At 39.0% G+C, this 17940-nt stretch overlaps 1 protein-coding gene across 1 annotated transcript in view; it reads right to left on the reverse strand.

Annotated features, from left to right (window-relative positions):
- TNFRSF21 (TNF receptor superfamily member 21) overlaps positions 1–17940 on the reverse strand; it is a 312325-nt gene that overhangs the window by 203219 nt on the left and 91166 nt on the right. Inside the window, exons 2-3 of the mRNA XM_053709614.1 lie at positions 11903–12515; positions 4272–4700 (exon numbers count right to left, since the gene is read on the reverse strand). Of these exons, the coding sequence (XP_053565589.1) occupies positions 4272–4700; positions 11903–12515 (1042 nt within the window). The remainder of the gene's footprint in view (positions 1–4271; positions 4701–11902; positions 12516–17940) is intronic.

The following is a 17940-nucleotide window of genomic DNA, read 5'->3' on the forward strand; positions in this document are numbered from 1 at the left end:
ATCTGTTGAAATTACAGTCCAGGTCGGAAGAACAAAAGAAGCCCCCTGAACTTAAACGATGGTGATCTGTCCATCACGTCAGAGAGTGTCGTACAATCGGTTTTAAAGATATTAATTGAGATATCTTTGTGTAATCCCTGCACCATTGGTTCAGCATACAGAGCTGAAGAGGTCGCATGTGAAAATGAGCAAAGGAGATCGCGTCCGATGCAGCAGTCATAAGACCTAAAATTTCCATGCATAAGGCTACCAAAGGGAATGATTGTGACTGAAGGTTTTGACAAGCTGATATCAATGTTAGACTTCTGCTGTCTGACAAAGACAGAGTCATAGACACTGAATCTACCTGGAAACCTAAAAAGGTTACCCTTGTCTGAGGAATCAATGAACTTTTTGGTAAATTGATCCTCCAACCATGATCTTGAAGAAACAACACAAGTCGATTCGTATGAGATTCTGTTAAATGTGAAGACTGAGCAAGTACCAAGATATCGTCCAAATAAGGAAATACCAATACCCTGTTCTCTGAATACAGACAGAAGGGCACCGAGAACCTTTGTAAAAATTCTTGGAGCTGATGCTAAGCCAAACGGTAGAGCCACAAAACTGGTAATGCTTGTCTAAAAAAGAGAATCTCAGAAACTAAAAGTGATCTGGATGAATCGGAATATGCAGATATGCATCCTGTAAATCTATTGTAGACATATAATGCCCTTGCTGAACAAAAGGCAGGATAGTCCTTACAGCTACCATCTTGAATGTTGGTATCCTTACATAACGATTCAATATTGATAGATCCGGAACTGGTCTGAAGGAATTGACCTTCTTTGGTACAATGAAGAGATAGAATAAAACCCCAGCCCCTGTTCCAGAACTGGACCTGGCATAATTACTCCAGCCAACTCTAGATCTGAAACACATTTCAGAAATGCTTGAGCCTTTGCTGGGTTTACTGGGACACGGGAAAGAAAAAAATCTCTTTGCAGGAGGCCTTAACTTGAAGCCAATTCTGTACCCTTCTGAAACAATGTTCTGAAACCAGAGATTGTGAACGGAATTGATCCAAATTTCTTTGAAAAGAACGTAAACTGCCCCATACCAGCTGAGCTGGAATGAGGGCCACACCTTCATGGGGACTTAGGAGCTGGCTTTGGGTTTCTATAAGGCTTGGATATATTCCAAAGTGAAGAAGGTTTCCAAACTGATACCGCTCCTGAGGATGAAGGATCAGGCTTTTGTTCCTTGTTGTGATGAAAGGAACGAAAACAATTATTAGACCTTAAATTACCTCAGATTTTTTATCCTGTGGTAAAAAAGTTCCCTTCCTTCCAGTAACAGTTGAGATAAAAGAATCCAACTGAGAACCGAATAATTTATTACCCTGGAAAGAAAGGGATAGCAAAGTTGACTTAGAAGACATATCAGCATTCCAAGTTTTAAGCCATAAAGCTCTTCTAGCTAAAATAGTTAGAGACATATACCAGACATCAATTCTAATGATATCAAAGATGGCATCACAATAAAATAATTAGCATGTTATAGAATAATAATGCTATGAGAATTATGATCTGTTACTTGTTGCGCTAAAGCTTCTAACCAAAAAGTTGAAGCTGCAGCAACATCCGCTAAAAATATAGCAGGAGTAGAGACAGCCCCATTAACCGTAGGGATTTTGTCCCAAAATCTAATCTGTCAGATGGCACAGGATATAATTGCTTAAAACGTTTTAAAAGGAGTAAATGAATTACCCAAATTATTCCATTCCCTGGAAATTACTTCAGAAATAGCATCAGGGACAGGAAACACTTCTGGAATAACTACAGGAGATTAAAAAACCTTATTAAAACGTTTAGTTTTAGTATCAAGAGGACCAGAATCCTCTATTCTAATGCAATTAATACTTCTTTAAATAAAGAACGAATAAATTCCATCTTGAACAAATACAAAGATTTATCAGCATCAACCTCTGAGACAGAAACCTCTGAACCAGAAGAACCATTATCAGTATCAGAATGATGATGTTCATTTAAAAATTGATCTGAAAAAAGAGAAGTTTTAAAAGACTTTTATGTATACTAGAAGGAGAAATAACAGACATAGCCTTCTTAATGGATTTAGAAACAAAATCTCTTATGTTATCAGGAATACTCTGAGTATTAGATGTTGATGGAACAGCAACAGGTAATGTAACAGTACTAAAGGAAATTTTATCTGCATTAACAAGTTTGTCATAACATTTAATACAAACAACAGCTGAAGGAACAGTTACCAAAAGTGATACACTTAGCTTTGGTAGCTCCAGCACAGGGCAGCGATTTTCCTGAAGTATCTTCTGACTCAGTTGCAACGTGGAACATCTTGCGATATGTAATAGAAAAAACAACATATAAAGCAAAATTGATCAAATTCCTTAAATGACAGTTTCAGGAATGGGAAAAAAATGCCAGTGAACAAGCTTCTAGCAACCAGAAGCAATAAATAATGAGACTTAAATAATGTGGAGACAAAAGTGACGCCCATATTTTTTTAGCGCCAAATAAGACGCCCACATTATTTGGCGCCTAAATTCTTTTGGCGCCAAAAATGACGCCACATCCGGAACGCCGACACTTTTGACGCAAAAGAAAGTAAAAAATGACGCAACTTCCGGCGACACGTATGACGCCGGAAACAGAAAACATTTTTGCGCCAAAAAAGTCCGCGCCAAGAATGACGCAATAAAATGAAGCATTTTCAGCCCCCGCGAGCCTAACAGCCCACAGGGAAAAAGTCAAATTTTTTAAGGTAAGAAAAAATGATTGATTCAAATGCATTATCCCAAATATGAAACTGACTGTCTGAAAATAAGGAATGTTGAACATCCTGAGTCAAGGCAAATAAATGTTTGAATACATATATTTAGAACTTTATAAAAAAGTGCCCAACCATAGCTTAGAGTGTCACAGAAAATAAGATTTACTTACCCCAGGACACTCATCTACATGTTTGTAGAAAGCCAAACCAGTACTGAAACGAAAATCAGCAGAGGTAATGGTATATATATATATATAAGAGTATATCGTCGATCTGAAAAGGGAGGTAAGAGATGAATCTCTACGACCGATAACAGAGAACCTATGAAATAGACCCCGTAGAAGGAGATCATTGCATTCAAATAGGCAATACTCTCCTCACATCCCTCTGACATTCACTGCACGCTGAGAGGAAAACCGGGCTCCAACCTGCTGTGGAGCGCATATCAACGTAGAATCTAGCACAAACTTACTTCACCACCTCCATAGGAGGCAAAGTTTGTAAAAACTGATTTGTGGGTGTGGTGAGGGGTGTATTTATAGGCATTTTAAGGTTTGGGAAACTTTGCCCCTCCTGGTAGGAATGTATATCCCATACGTCACTAGCTCATGGACTCTTGCTAATTACATGAAAGAAAAGTTGGGTTTCGTGTCCCTTTAAGATTGGAGATACTGTAGTATTACATGATATTGTCTATTTAAAACAACAAAAAATTCACTAAGCACAGTAAGCTGCTGGGTACAACTAAAAAGATCGGTTACTACTCCCTGTATTTTTGTTTCCCACCTGTGCATGCAGCTCTCCTTAGCCCTTTCGTAACAGGGTTATAAAGTCTACATTGTTCCTGTTCCGATGTAGACAAATTGAAATCATGCAATCGTGCAAAACGATTGCAAGATTTCAATGATGGGATCGGGTCTGGGGGGTGCTTAGGTACTGTTGCACTCTGGGACAGAAGCAGCGCACATTCACAGATCAGTGACCTTGAGCACGTCAGGTTAACCTACATAATACACAGCAGAAGCTTCACATTCTTGCAGTGGCTGCTCTATATGTGGCCTTTGAGTACGTTATGCAACTTTTAAACTGTGCAGAAAAACTGCAAAAATATAAGCCTGCCGCTCTGTACTGTGTGTGCTCACCTGATGTGCTTGATACAGCTGTGAAAAAGCAACAGCATCACTGATATGTTAATATTCTTCTTTCACTGGGCGCAAGAACACAAGAGCTCAAAGATGGTGGTGCCCAGTATGAAAATGTGACGCTTCACCTGCCGGCATAGGAAGGAAAATAACAGCAGCTGATAGTTGTGTTCATAAGTTAAATGTCCCTTTAAGCAGGTGAAATTGATGTAGTTTCTTTGAATTAATTATCGATAGTAGTTCTGTAATTTGACATTTTTTTCTAACCAATAGCTGCACAATAAATAAAGATGTTTGTTTGGATTCTCTGTTGTTCAGGATCAGAAATCTACTCACCATGCCCATTGCAGTAGTAGATCCATTTCTCCCGGTTCTGTGCCAGGGCGTTAGAATTTTTAAAGCCGGCTTTTTCAACAATAGAGCTAGGATCTTGCTTTGGTCCTTTTTTGAGGGTCCGGGAGCTTTTCCTGACACTGCAAACCACAATGATTACAAGAACCAGCAGCAAAAAAAGAACAATCATCCAGGGGAGGTGCTCATTAATGTCAAAATGCTGCTGGCTTTGCCGAGGTCCTCTTTTAGTGGTCTTAAGGCCAGTGTTCCTCACGTTATCTCCCCTACCACTCACTACTCCAGGCTGCTGGAGATCATCAGTCACCAATTCTTCATTTTTATGCTTTTGTGGGTGCCCCGCATCCCAACCATCTGTTGTGTTCAAGTATTGTGTGTCTTTCTTTGTAGTTTCATTGTAAACATCTGTTGGATCTGAAGTATAAACAAATGGAATTGGTTAAAGGGACAGTCTAGTCAAAATTAAACTTTCATGATTTAGATAGAAAATATAAACGGTGTGCGTGCTTGAGGTGCAACAACTTCTATATGGTGAGACAATTTTCAAATCTGTTCATGGTACCAAGTAAGTTAAAAAAAGCACTAAAGATTTTTTCATTTTTGTCATGTCTTACTATAAAAAACATAATTTATGTAAGAACTTACCTGATAAATTAATTTCTTTCATATTAGCAAGAGTCCATGAGCTAGTGACGTATGGGATATACATTCCTACCAGGAGGGGCAAAGTTTCCCAAACCTCAAAATGCCTATAAAATACACCCCTCACCACACCCACAAATCAGTGCGAAAGCATAAAAAATAAGGAATTGGAATAATTGTGCTTTATACAAAAAAATCATAACCACCACAAAAAGGGTGGGCCTCATGGACTCTTGCTAATATGAAAGAAATTAATTTATCAGGTAAGTTCTTACATAAATTATGTTTTCTTTCATGTAATTAGCAAGAGTCCATGAGCTAGTGACGTATGGGATAATGAATACCCAAGATGTGGATCTTCCACGCAAGAGTCACTAGAGAGGGAGGGATAAAATAAAGACAGCCAATTCCGCTGAAAATAATCCACACCCAAAATAAAGTTTAAATCTTATAATGAAAAAAACTGAAATTATAAGCAGAAGAATCAAACTGAAACAGCTGCCTGAAGTACTTTTCTACCAAAGACTGCTTCAGAAGAAGAAAACACATCAAAATGGTAGAATTTAGTAAAAGTATGCAAAGAAGACCAAGTTTCTGCTTTGCAAATCTGATCAACCGAAGCTTCATTCCTAAATGCCCAGGAAGTAGAAACTGACCTAGTCGAATGAGCTGTAATCCTTTGAGGCGGAGTTCTACCCGACTCAACATAAGCATGATGAATCAAAGTCTTTAACCAAGATGCCAAAGAAATGGCAAGAGGCCTTCTGACCTTTCCTAGAACCAGAAAAGATAACAAATAGACTAGAAGTCTTTCGGAAATCTTTAGTAGCTTCAACATAATATTTCAAAGCTCTAACTACATCCAAAGAATGCAACAATCTTTCCTTAGAGTTCTTAGGATTAGGACACAATGAAGGAACCACAATTTCTCTACTAATGTTGTTAGAATTCACAACCTAAGGTAAAAATTTAAATGAAGTTCGCAACACCGCCTTATCCTGATGAAAAATCAGAAAAGGAGACTCACAAGAAAGAACAGATAATTCAGAAACTCTTCTAGCAGAAGAGATGGCCAAAAGAAACAAAACTTTCCAAGAAAGTAATTTAATATCCAGCGAATGCATAGGTTCAAACGGAGGAGCTTGAAGAGCCCCTAGAACCAAATTCAAACTCCAAGGAGGAGAAATTGACTTAATGACAGGTTTTATACGAACCAAAGCCTGTACAAAACAATGAATATCAGGAAGATTAGCAATCTTTCTGTGAAAAAGAAAAGAAAGAGCAGAGATTTGTCCTTTCAAGGAACTTGCAGACAAACCTTTATCCAAACCATCCTGAAGAAACTTTAAAATTCTAGGAATTCTAAAAGAATGCCAAGAAAAATGATGAGAAGAACACCAAGAAAAGTAAGTCTTCCAGACTCGATAATATATCTTCCTAGACACAGATTTACGAGCCTGTAACATAGTATTAATTACGGAGTCAGAGAAACCTCTATGACTGAGAATCAAGCGTTCAATCTCCATACCTTCAAATTTAAGGATTTGAGATCCTGATGGAAAAAAGGACCTTGCGATAGAAGGTCTGGTCTTAACGGAAGAGTCCACGGTTGGCAAGTAGCCATCCGAACAAGATCCGCATACCAAAACCTGTGAGGCCATGCTGGAGCCACCAGCAGAACAAACGAACGCTCCTTTAGAATCTTGGAAGAAGAACTAGAGGCGGAAAGATATAGGCAGGATGATACTTCCAAGGAAGTGACAATGCATCCACTGCTTCCGCCTGAGGATCCCTGGATCTGGACAGATACCTGGGAAGCTTCTTGTTTAGATGAGAAGCCATCAGATCTATTTCTGGAAGTCCCCAGATTTGAACAATCTGCAGAAAAACCTCTGGGTGAAGAGACCATTCGCCCGGATGTAATGCTTGACGACTGAGATAATCCGCTTCCCAATTGTCTATACCTGGGATGTGAACCGCAGAAATTAGACAGGAGCTGGATTCCGTTCATACAAGTATTCAAGATACTTCTTTCATAGCCAGAGGACTGTGAGTCCCTCCTTGATGATTGACATATGCCACGGTTGTGACATTGTCCGTCTTGAAACAAATTAACGACTCTCTCTTTAGAAGAGGCCACAACTGAAGAGCTCTGAAAATCGCACGGAGTTCCAAAATGTTGATTGGTAATCTTGCCTCCTGAGATTCCCAAACCCCCTGCGCTGTCAGAGACCCCCATACCGCTCCCCAACCTGTCAGATTTGTATCTGTTGAGATCACAGTCCAGGTCGGAAGAACAAAAGAAGCCCCCTGAACTAAACGATGGTGGTCTGTCCACCACGTCAGAGAGTGTCGTACATTCGGTTTTAAAGATATTAATTGTGATATCTTTGTATAATCCCTGCACCACTGGTTCAGCATACAGAGCTGAAGAGGCCGCATGTGAAAACGAGCAAAGGGGATCGCGTCCGATGCAGCAGTCATAAGACCTAGAATTTCCATGCATAAGGCTACCGAAGGGAATGATTGAGACTGAAGGTTTCGACAAGCTGAAACCAATTTCAGACGTCTCTTGTCCGTTAACGACAGAGTCATGGACACTGAATCTATCTGGAAACCTAAAAAGGTTACCCTTGTCTGAGGAATCAATGAACTCTTTGGTAAATTGATCCTCCAACCATGTTCTCGAAGAAACGATACAAGTCGATTCGTATGAGATTCTGCTAAATGTGAAGACTGAGCAAGTACCAAGATATCGTCCAAATAAGGAAATACCACAATACCCTGTTCTCTGATTACAGATAGTAGGGCACGAGAACCTTTGTAAAAATCCTTGGAGCTGTTGCTAGGCCAAAAGGCAGAGCCACAAACTGGTAATGCTTGTCTAGAAAAGAGAATCTCAGAAACTGAAAGTGATCTGGATGAATCGGAATATGCAGATATGCATCCTGTAAATCTATTGTGGACATATAATGCCCTTGCTGAACAAAAGGCAGAATAGTCCTTATAGTTACCATCTTGAATGTTGGTATCCTTACATAACGATTCAATATTTTTAAATCCAGAACTGGTCTGAAGGAATTCTCCTTCTTTGGTACAATGAATAGATTTGAGTAAAACCCCAGACCCTGTTCCAGAACTGGAACTGGCACAATTACTCCAGCCAACTCTAGATCTGAAACACATTTCAGAAAATGCTTGAGCCTTCACTGGATTTATTGGAACACGAGAAAGAAAAAAATTTCTTGCAGGAGGCCTTAACTTGAAGCCTATTCTGTACCCTTGTGAAACAATGTTCTGAATCCAAAGATTGTGAATCGAATTGATCCAAATTTCTTTGAAAAATCGTAATCTGCCCCCTAACAGCTGAGCTGGAATGAGGGCCGCACCTTCATGTGGACTTGGGAGCTGGCTTTGGCTTTCTAAAAGGCTTGAATTTATTCCAGACTGGAGATGGTTTCCAAACTGATACCGTTCCTGTAGGGGAAGGATCAGGCTTTTGTTCCTTATTGTGACGAAAGGAACGAAAACGATTAGCAGCCCTATATTTACCTTTAGATTTTTTATCCTGTGGTAAAAAAGTTCCTTTCCCCCCAGTAACAGTTGAAATAATAGAATCCAACTGTGAACCAAACAATTTATTACCTTGGAAAGAAAGTGAAAGCAAAGTTGACTTAGAAGACATATCAGCATTCCAAGTTTTAAGCCATAAAGCTCTTCTAGCTAAAATAGCTAAAGACATATACCTGACATCAACCCTAATGATATCAAAGATGGCATCACAAATAAAGTTATTAGCATGTTGAAGAAGATTAACAATGCTATGAGTATTATGATCTGTTACTTGTTGTGCTAAAGCCTCCAACCAGAAAGTTGAAGCTGCAGCAACATCTGCAAAAGATATAGCAGGCCTAAGAAGATTACCTGAACATAAGTAAGCTTTTCTTAGAAAGGATTCAATTTTCCTATCTAAAGGATCCTTAAAGGAAGTACTATCTGCCGTAGGAATAATAGTACGTTTAGCAAGAGTAGAGGTAGCCCCATCAACTTTAGGGATTTTGTCCCAAAACTCTAATCTGTCAGATGGCACAGGATATAATTTCTTAAACCGTTTAGAAGGAGTAAATGAATTACCCAAATTATTCCATTCCCTGGAAATTACTTCAGAAATAGCATCAGGAACGGGAAAAACCTCCGGAATAACTACAGGAGGTTTAAAAACCGTATTTAAACGTTTAGATTTAGTATCAAGAGGACCAGATTCCTCTATTTCTAATGCAATTAAGACTTCTTTAAGTAAAGAACGAATAAATTCCATTTTAAATAAATATGAAGATTTATCAGTATCAATCTCTGAAACAGAATCCTATGAACCAGAATAATCATTATCAGAAACAGAATGATGATGTTCATTTAAAAATTCATCTGGAAAATGAGAAGTTTTAAAAGACCTTTTACGTTTACTGGAAGGAGGAATAACAGACATAGCCTTCCTAATAGATTTAGAAACAAAATCTCTTATGTTAACAGGAACACCCTGAGTATTAGATGTTGATGGAACAGCAACAGGTAATGGAACATTACTAAAGGAAATATTATCCGCATTAGCAAGTTTGTCATGACATTCATCACAAACAACAGCCGGAGGAACAGTTACCACAAGTGTACAACAAATACACTTAACTTTGGTAGATCCAGCATCAGGCAGCGATTTTCCAGAAGTAGCTTCTGATTCAGGTTCAATCTGAGACGTCTTGCAATATGTAATAGAAAAAGCAACATATAAAGCAAAATTGATCAAATTCCTTAAATGACAGTTTCAGGAATGGGAAAAAAATGCCAAAGAACAAGCTTCTAGCAACCAGAAGCAAATAAACAACGAGACTTAAATAATGTGGAGACAATAATGACGCTCATATTTTTTAGCGCCAAAAAAGACGCCCACATTATTTGGCGGCAAAAATGACGCCACATCCGGTGACGCCGACATTTTTGGCGCAAAAACGTCAAAAAAATGACGCAATAAAATGAAGCATTTTCAGCCCTCGCGAGCCTAACAGCCCACAGGAAAAAAAGTCAAATTTTTAAGGTAAGAAAAATTGGTTATTCATATGCATTATCCCAAATAATAAAACTGACTGTCTGAAATAAGGAATATCGAACATCCTGAATCAAGGCAAATAAATGTTTAAACACATATATTTAGAACTTTATATAAAAGTGCCCAACCATAGCTTAGAGTGTCACAAAAAATAAGACTCACTTACCCCAGGACACTAATCTACATGTAGTAGAAAGCCAAACCAGTACTGAAACGAGAATCAGTAGAGGTAATGGTATATATAAGAGTATATCGTCGATCTGAAAAGGGAGGTAAGAGATGAATCTCTACGACCGATAACAGAGAACCTATGAAATAGACCCAGTAGAAGGAGATCATTGAATTCAAATAGGCAATACTCTCTTCACATCCCTCTGACATTCACTGCACACTGAGAGGAAAACCGGGCTCCAGCCTGCTGCGAAGCGCATATCAACGAAGAATCTAGCACAAACTTACTTCACCACCTCCACGGGAGGCAAAGTTTGTAAAACTGATTTGTGGGTGTGGTGAGGGGCGTATTTATAGGCATTTTGAGGTTTGGGAAACTTTGCCCCTCCTGGTAGGAATGTATATCCCATACGTCACTAGCTCATGGACTCTTGCTAATTACATGAAAGAAATATATATTGTAATAGAATATAAATGTAGTCAATTTAGTGCATAGTGTGCTATAATATACTAAAAATGCAGTTATTACACACAAGCTCAGCATTAAAAACACAGGTGTGTTGCATAAGAAATCTGCATTGCCAAGTGTGTCACAGACTGAAAAATTTGAGAATCACTGGTCTATAGAAAATCTACATAAACAAGAGGCATCAGCAGAGATAAGGGGGGGGACAAGCCCATTTGAAAAGGTGTTCCTTAAAGGGACATTATACACTCATTTTTTCTTTGCATAAATGTTTTGTAGATAATCTATTTATATAGCCCATAAAGTTTTTTTTTTAATTAATGTATAGTTTTGCTTATTTTTAAATAACATTGCTCTGATTTTCAGACTCCTAACCAAGCCCCAAAGTTTTATGTGAATACGCTCGACTACCTACTCCAGCTTGCTCCTGTTTGTGTAAAGGGTCTTTTCATATGCAAAAGAAGGGGGAGGGGGGGAGTGTCTTATTTGCCACTTGCAGTGGGCTTTCCAACTACCTTTTCAACAGAGCCAAAGTGACAGCTTCTAAGTAAGTTTTTAAACAGTTTTATACTGGATTTTTATATCAGTATCTGTGCCTATTATTCTTTATAGTAGTGTCTATTACATGCAGTTATATGAAAATGAGTGTATACTGTCCCTTTAAGCTGCCTTGAATACAATAAACTCCTGTAGCTACTTGCAAGAGTAATCTTTGAAGGGACACTCAGTCAAAATTAAACTTTCATGATACAGATAGAGCAGCAATTTCAATAACTTTCCAATTTAGTTCCATTAACAAAATGTGCACAGTCTTTTTATATTTACACTTAGAGTCACCAGCTCCTCCTGATCATGTGCAAGAATATAAGTGTATGCATTTGTGATTGGCTGAAGGCTGTCACGATACAGGAGTGGAAATAGGCATAACTGAAATTTGTCAGAAAAAAGATCTACTACTCATTTGAGACTAGGTGAGGCTATTGCATTGTCTTTTTGTCATGTGTTTTTTGACTATGCAAATGTTCTGTATTTACTGATCCTTTAACAGTTGTTTCACATCTATACACACACTATATAATGTACTGTGTCCCTAAAATACAATGATATAGCCTTTAATTGAAGTTTGTATTAGAGCTGCAAGTCTTGTGGCAAAGGCAGTGTTTATAACAAATGTATTTACATCTTACACAACAGGGCTCACAAACACACCGATAGCTAAACTATTAACAAACTCACCAAATTCTTGTTGAGTAGCATTTATATCTGCAGGAGATGAGGAAGTAAGTGGTCCGCAAACATTGTCCCGTTTATTTGTTCCAGGTCTTAGAACCACCAGACCAAGCTCTGAACAATTTGTGTGGGTCTTGCATCTCATCACAGTAGAAGGCACATGAGAAAAAGTACCGCGGGTGCATATCTTACATCTGACATCCTCGGTCTCGCTTCCTTTCTTCCGGACACCCCATCCTACTCGGCATACGGTGTGAGAAGTACAGGTGCCATTCAAAACATATTGTCCAGATTGACAAGTGCACTCGCGGTCAGACAAGGCAGTGCAGGGTGTTTTCTCAATGAAGGGTTGCTCACAAGGCGATCTGCATGCGTGGCACCGGTCAATCCCATTTTCGTGCTTTGTGAAGGTGTCATTTGGGCAAGAGCTGCAGACTCTGAGCGCCGACTCCGTACAGTGCTGAGACACATAGGTTCCTGCAGGACATTTGTCACAGATGAGCTCCGTTTTAGACTCGGGGTCACTGTGGTGGTATTTGCCAGCTGGAAGGATTATTGTTGTTTTTTCATCTATCAGGACAGATTCAGCATTTGTAGGGTGAAGGGAAAAAAGAATGATCTGAAAAATTAAAAAAAAAAATTTTTTTTTAATTCTACATGAAATTAAAAGGACAATAAACAATAATTCCCTATAAATGTACAATTATATATAGCAAAAAAAACAACAACAATAATCTCTGTAAAATACTTAAATTTTTTATTTTGCTTGTTATTTAGGTCTAGCAAATTAGGTTGTGCCAATTTACCCAAAGTGGCTGTTGGGTATTCTGCAGTGTACTGAACCTGTGCCCCTGCAACATGCTACACAGTGATTGCTTAATCAGCACAGAAGGTCATAGTTTTGGTCTACTGACAATTTACATATTTTTTTTGTATCTTTTGTAGAAATGTAGCTCATTTTTATGACACATACATAGGTAAACTCAAGAGCATTCTGCCATATAGGGCTCAAGCCATACCTCAGTATGCTCTCATGGAAAGGACACCACGAGAAAGAAAAATTATAGATACAATTTAAAATTAAATTATTCTTTAATTCTACACCTTGGTTCATAACATCCATGCCACTTTATGAGGCTTTTCAAGTGTTTTGTCCCTTTACTGCAAAACAATGCACATTTTGAAGACAATAAAATCGTAATGCTTTTAAAACATTGATTCTGTATGCAGATTTTTTGCACTTCTTTGCTTAAATGCTGATATATATTTATTGTATATTGTATTTTGTGTTGACTCAGTCAGCTATATCACTGTATGTAATATAAAATGACATACCAGGTACAGTAACACAAATGAGGAATCATAAATAAAAAAAGCATGTTATTGTACAATAAATCAGAAATTTTAAATATTAAAATGAAAGACCCATAAGTGAATCTATAAACAAAGAATAATTTGAACCAGTGAGGAGATACATAAATTAAAAGCTGATTAAAGGGACATTCCAGCCAAAATTGGAATCCACATGGATGCATTTCAGTTTTGAAAAGAAGCATTTTTATAATATACATGTAATAGCAAATATGTATATTGCCGTTTCAAATGTGTATTTAAGTATGCACCGTGCACCAGCATTTTAAACATCACTTTCTCAGAGAGCCTAAAGTGCCTGTATCATCTGGTAATGTCTCAACTTTTTAATTGCTGACATTATACAAACCCCACTTGTGTTTTGAGCAGCTGCAGTATTTAACATGCTGGTGCACTGAGAATATCTAGCTATGCTTCACATGCAGATAAAATGCTAACACCAAAACAGTGATAACTTTTACTAGAAGCATTTTTGCCAATATGATTATCTTGTATCTAAGCCTCTGCAAACTGCCCCCTTATTTCAGTTCTTTTGACAGACTTGCATTTTAGCCAATGAGTGCAGGCTCTCATAGGTAACTCCACATGCATGAGCACAGTGTTATCTATATGACACACATGAACTAACACCCTCTAGTGGTGAAAAACTGTCAAAATGCATTTAGAAAGAGGCGACCTTCAATGTCTAAGAAATTAGCATATAAACCTTTCTGCTTTCTGCTAGGAATACCAAGAGAACAAAGCAAAATTGGCGAAAAAAAAGTATATTGGAAAATTGTTTAAAATGACATGCCCTATCTAAATTATGAAAGTTTATTTTGGACTAGACTGTCCCTTTAATTTAGGTGCAAGTAGTATACAAGTCTACTAAAGACAGATGCTAAGGTTCTTGTCCAGTGATGCCAGAAGCGGATGAACTGCCAGTCTGTGATTATACAAGACATTTACAGTATTATCGGTAATAAAAACAAGTGAGCAGTAAAATCGTATTATAATTATAGATGACTATTTCTGGACTCATCAGGTTATTTCAATTTATAAATTCTATTTGGCTAATTTGTGGGAGAGGTATAGTTGCATCACTGATTTTACACAGTTCAGGGCTTTTTATTACAGTTCACATACAAACCTGTTATTATAATGAGACAAGATGCAAAAATTACAGAACTCGGAGAGCGTAACAATAGGATACAAACATATTCAAAGGAGGGCTTCTAAAATTGTACACGGTCTAATAAATAATATACAGAAATATTCACGGATTAGATAGAATATGACATTTTAGACAACATTCTAATTTACTTCTATTACTATTTTTGCTTAGTTATCTTGGGTACCTTTTAACAAACGCTAGGATTTACCATCACTAAAAATTATGGGTGTGCATGACTAATATTTTTACTGTCGACTAGTCGGCCCCACCCCCTCTTGCCAGAAAATGGGTATTAAATGCGAAATATTTTTAATGTAATTGTAATATGTCATGTTCTTTTTTAATTTATTTTTAAAACCTAGTCAACAACCCCAATACGTTTTAGGTAAAAAATTAGGCTATATCTACTTTTACTCAGGAGACATTCAGATTCATGCGAGTTACAGTATTTTGCCTTTGTAGGGAAGGAGAGCTGCAAGCATGTCAAGTCGCAAGTCTCTTATATGAAATGACAAGTTATGGTAACATAGGACTCGGTAGTTAGTGCCGTCCATGCGTCAGTTGTAATTGCAGCCTTCTAGGCTTTGGCCAAGCTGTTGCGGACAGAACTAGTCGAATCTATGTGCATTTTTTCAAGCCGAGTTGTAACTGTTTTTCGTGCAGGGACAGTGTATTGGGGCTCGACATATTTCCTTAACTCCCGAAAAACCTCTCCTTTAACAAAACTAATAGGAAGCATCTTTGCTACCATATTAGCTATCAGAGTTGATGTTGTTTCAGCAAGCACAGTGTCACATTGCTGTTGTCTTACTGTAAAAGCAACAATGGATGTTAGTAGCTGTCCTTTTTGCCAAGTGAGACAATCCGCAATCGGTAGTAGGCTACAGGCTGTTTTTGACTGTCAAAATATACTGTAATTTAATATATCATTAATCGACTAATGCCGTACTAGTCAAAAAATGCAATACTTATCGATTAGTCGACTAGTCTGTCTCAGCCCTACTAAAAATCAAGTGGACTTTAAGTGATCAAAACATGTAAAAAAACTAATTATGCTTACCTGATAATTTCATTTCCATCGAGGGGAGGATAGTCTACAGCTTCATTCATTACTATTGGGAATTAAGAACCTGGCCACCAGGAGGAGACAAAGGCACCCCATCCAAAGGCTTAAATACCTCCCCCACTTCCCTCATCCCCCAGTCATTCTGCCGAGGGAACCAGGAACAGTAGGAGAAATATCAGGGTATAAAAGGTGCCAGAAGATTATTCAATTTAGGTCCGCCCTACGGAGATACGGGCGGGAGCTGTGGACTCTCCTCCCCTCGATGGAAATGAAATTATCAGGAAAGCATAATTTATGTTTTCCATCTAAAACGGGGGAAGAGTCCACTTCTTCATTCATTACTATTGGGAACATATACCCAAGCTCTAGAGGACACTGAATGAAACCGGGAGAGTAAAAGGCGGACCCTATTTTGAGGGCACCACAGCCTGCAAAACCTCTCTTCCAAAAACCGCTTCAGCAGAAGCAAAAACGTCAAATTTGTAAAACTTTGTAAAAGTGTGTAAGGAGGACCAGGTAGCCGCCTTATAAAATTTGCTCCATAGAGGCCTCATTCATGAAGGCCCAAGACGAAGCCACAGCTCTAGTTGAATGAGCCGTGATCCTCTGAGGAAGCTTATGTCCCGCTGTCTCATATGCCAAGCGAATCAATCTCCTCAACCAAAAAGACAAAGTAGCAGAGGCTCATTGCCCCTTGCTTCCCAGAATACACCACAAAAAGAGATGTAGACTGTCAGAAATCCTTTGTAGCCTGAAGATAGAACTTCAAGGCACGAACCACATCCAAGTTATGAAGTAACCTCTCCTTAGAAGAAGAAGGGTTAGGACACTAGGAAGGAACAACTATTTCCTGATTGATGTTACGGTTAGACACCACCTTGGGGAGAAACCCCAACCCAGTGCAAAGGACAGCCTTATCCGCATGAAACACCAGATAAGGATGGTCACTTTGCAAGGCAGCTAGCTCAGATACTCTGAGCACCGATGCAATAGCCAACAGGAAGAGAACCTTCCAGGACAAAATCTTAATGTCAATGGAATGCATAGGTTCAAACAGAACCCTCTGCAAAACCTTAAGGACTAAGTTTAAGCTCCAAGGCGGAGCCGACTGTCGAAAGACAGGTCTGATTCTAGACAGAGCCTGAACAAAAGATTGGATGTCCGGGAGCTCAGCGAGTCTCCTATGCAACAAAACTGATAATGCCGAAATCTGTCCCTTTAAAAAACTAGCGACAAGACCTTTCTACAAACCTTCTTGGAGAAATTCCAGAATCCTGGATACCTTCACCTTGTGCCAAGGATATCCATGCTTCTCACACCAGGACAAGTAAGTCCTTCACACCTTATGGTAGATGCGACGAGTGACTGGCTTCCTTGCCTGAATTAGAGTATCAATCACACCTTCAGAAAAGCCTCTCTTGGCTAAGACTAGGCGTTCAATCCCCACGCAGTCAGCTTAGAGAATCTAGATTTCGATGTTGAAAGGGACCCTGTGACAGCAGATCCCTGCGACACGGTAACCTCCGCGGCGGAGAGGACGACATCCCCACCAGATCCGCAAACCACATCCTCCGCGGCCACGAAGGAGCAATCAGAATGGCCAAGGCCCGCTCCTGTTTGATGAGTGACACTACTTGAGGTAGAAGTGGTAGCGGTGTAAAGATAGGCTGATACCCCAAGGAACCACTAAGCCATCTGTCAGCTCTGCCTGGGGATCCCTACTCCAAAACTCCGGCACTCCTCTGCCATCCTCCTGTGACAAAATGCAAAGAATGACTGGGGGATGAGGGAAGTGGGGAAGGTATTTAAGCCTTTGGCTGGGTGTCTTTGCCTCCTCCTAGTGGCGAGGTTCTTAATTCCTAATAGTAAATGAATGAAGCTGTGGACTCTCCTCCCCTTTAGATGGAAAAAGGTGCTAAACTCACACTTTTTTGTGCCACTAAACTCAGTGGCTCAGGCCACAAACGGCACATCTATATTCTATTAATGAGGTGCCACATGCACCTCTAAACCAATAGCCATGAGTGCATACAAAAATCTGTCAGTTGACACTCACGGCTATTGGTTCAGAGGTGCAAACATCTGGAGTCGCTGAGTTTACTGCTGTGCAACGGGTAAAGAAAGGGTGAGTTTAGTACCTGTTTTACATGTTTGATCACTTTTAGTTCACCTGTTTTTTTAGTGATGGTAAATCCTAGTGTTTGTTAAACGCTTGGATTTACCATCACTTTAAAGGGTAAACGCAATAGGTGAGCTCAGGAGCGTGCACTTTTATTTAGCCACCTGGCAGCAGTGTTTGCAACATTTTTCTTATAGCAATGTTTTACACAGTTGCAGGGATCTCCTCCTCCTGTACTAGTTTTGTTTAGTCGGTTGTGTATTTGTAGCTTATCACAAATATTGTCATTATATACCCCCATCTCTGTACACAGCACTACAAATACATGATGATCA

The sequence above is a fragment of the Bombina bombina genome, chromosome 4, assembly GCF_027579735.1.
Source record: "Bombina bombina isolate aBomBom1 chromosome 4, aBomBom1.pri, whole genome shotgun sequence".
Lineage (NCBI taxonomy): Eukaryota > Metazoa > Chordata > Amphibia > Anura > Bombinatoridae > Bombina > Bombina bombina.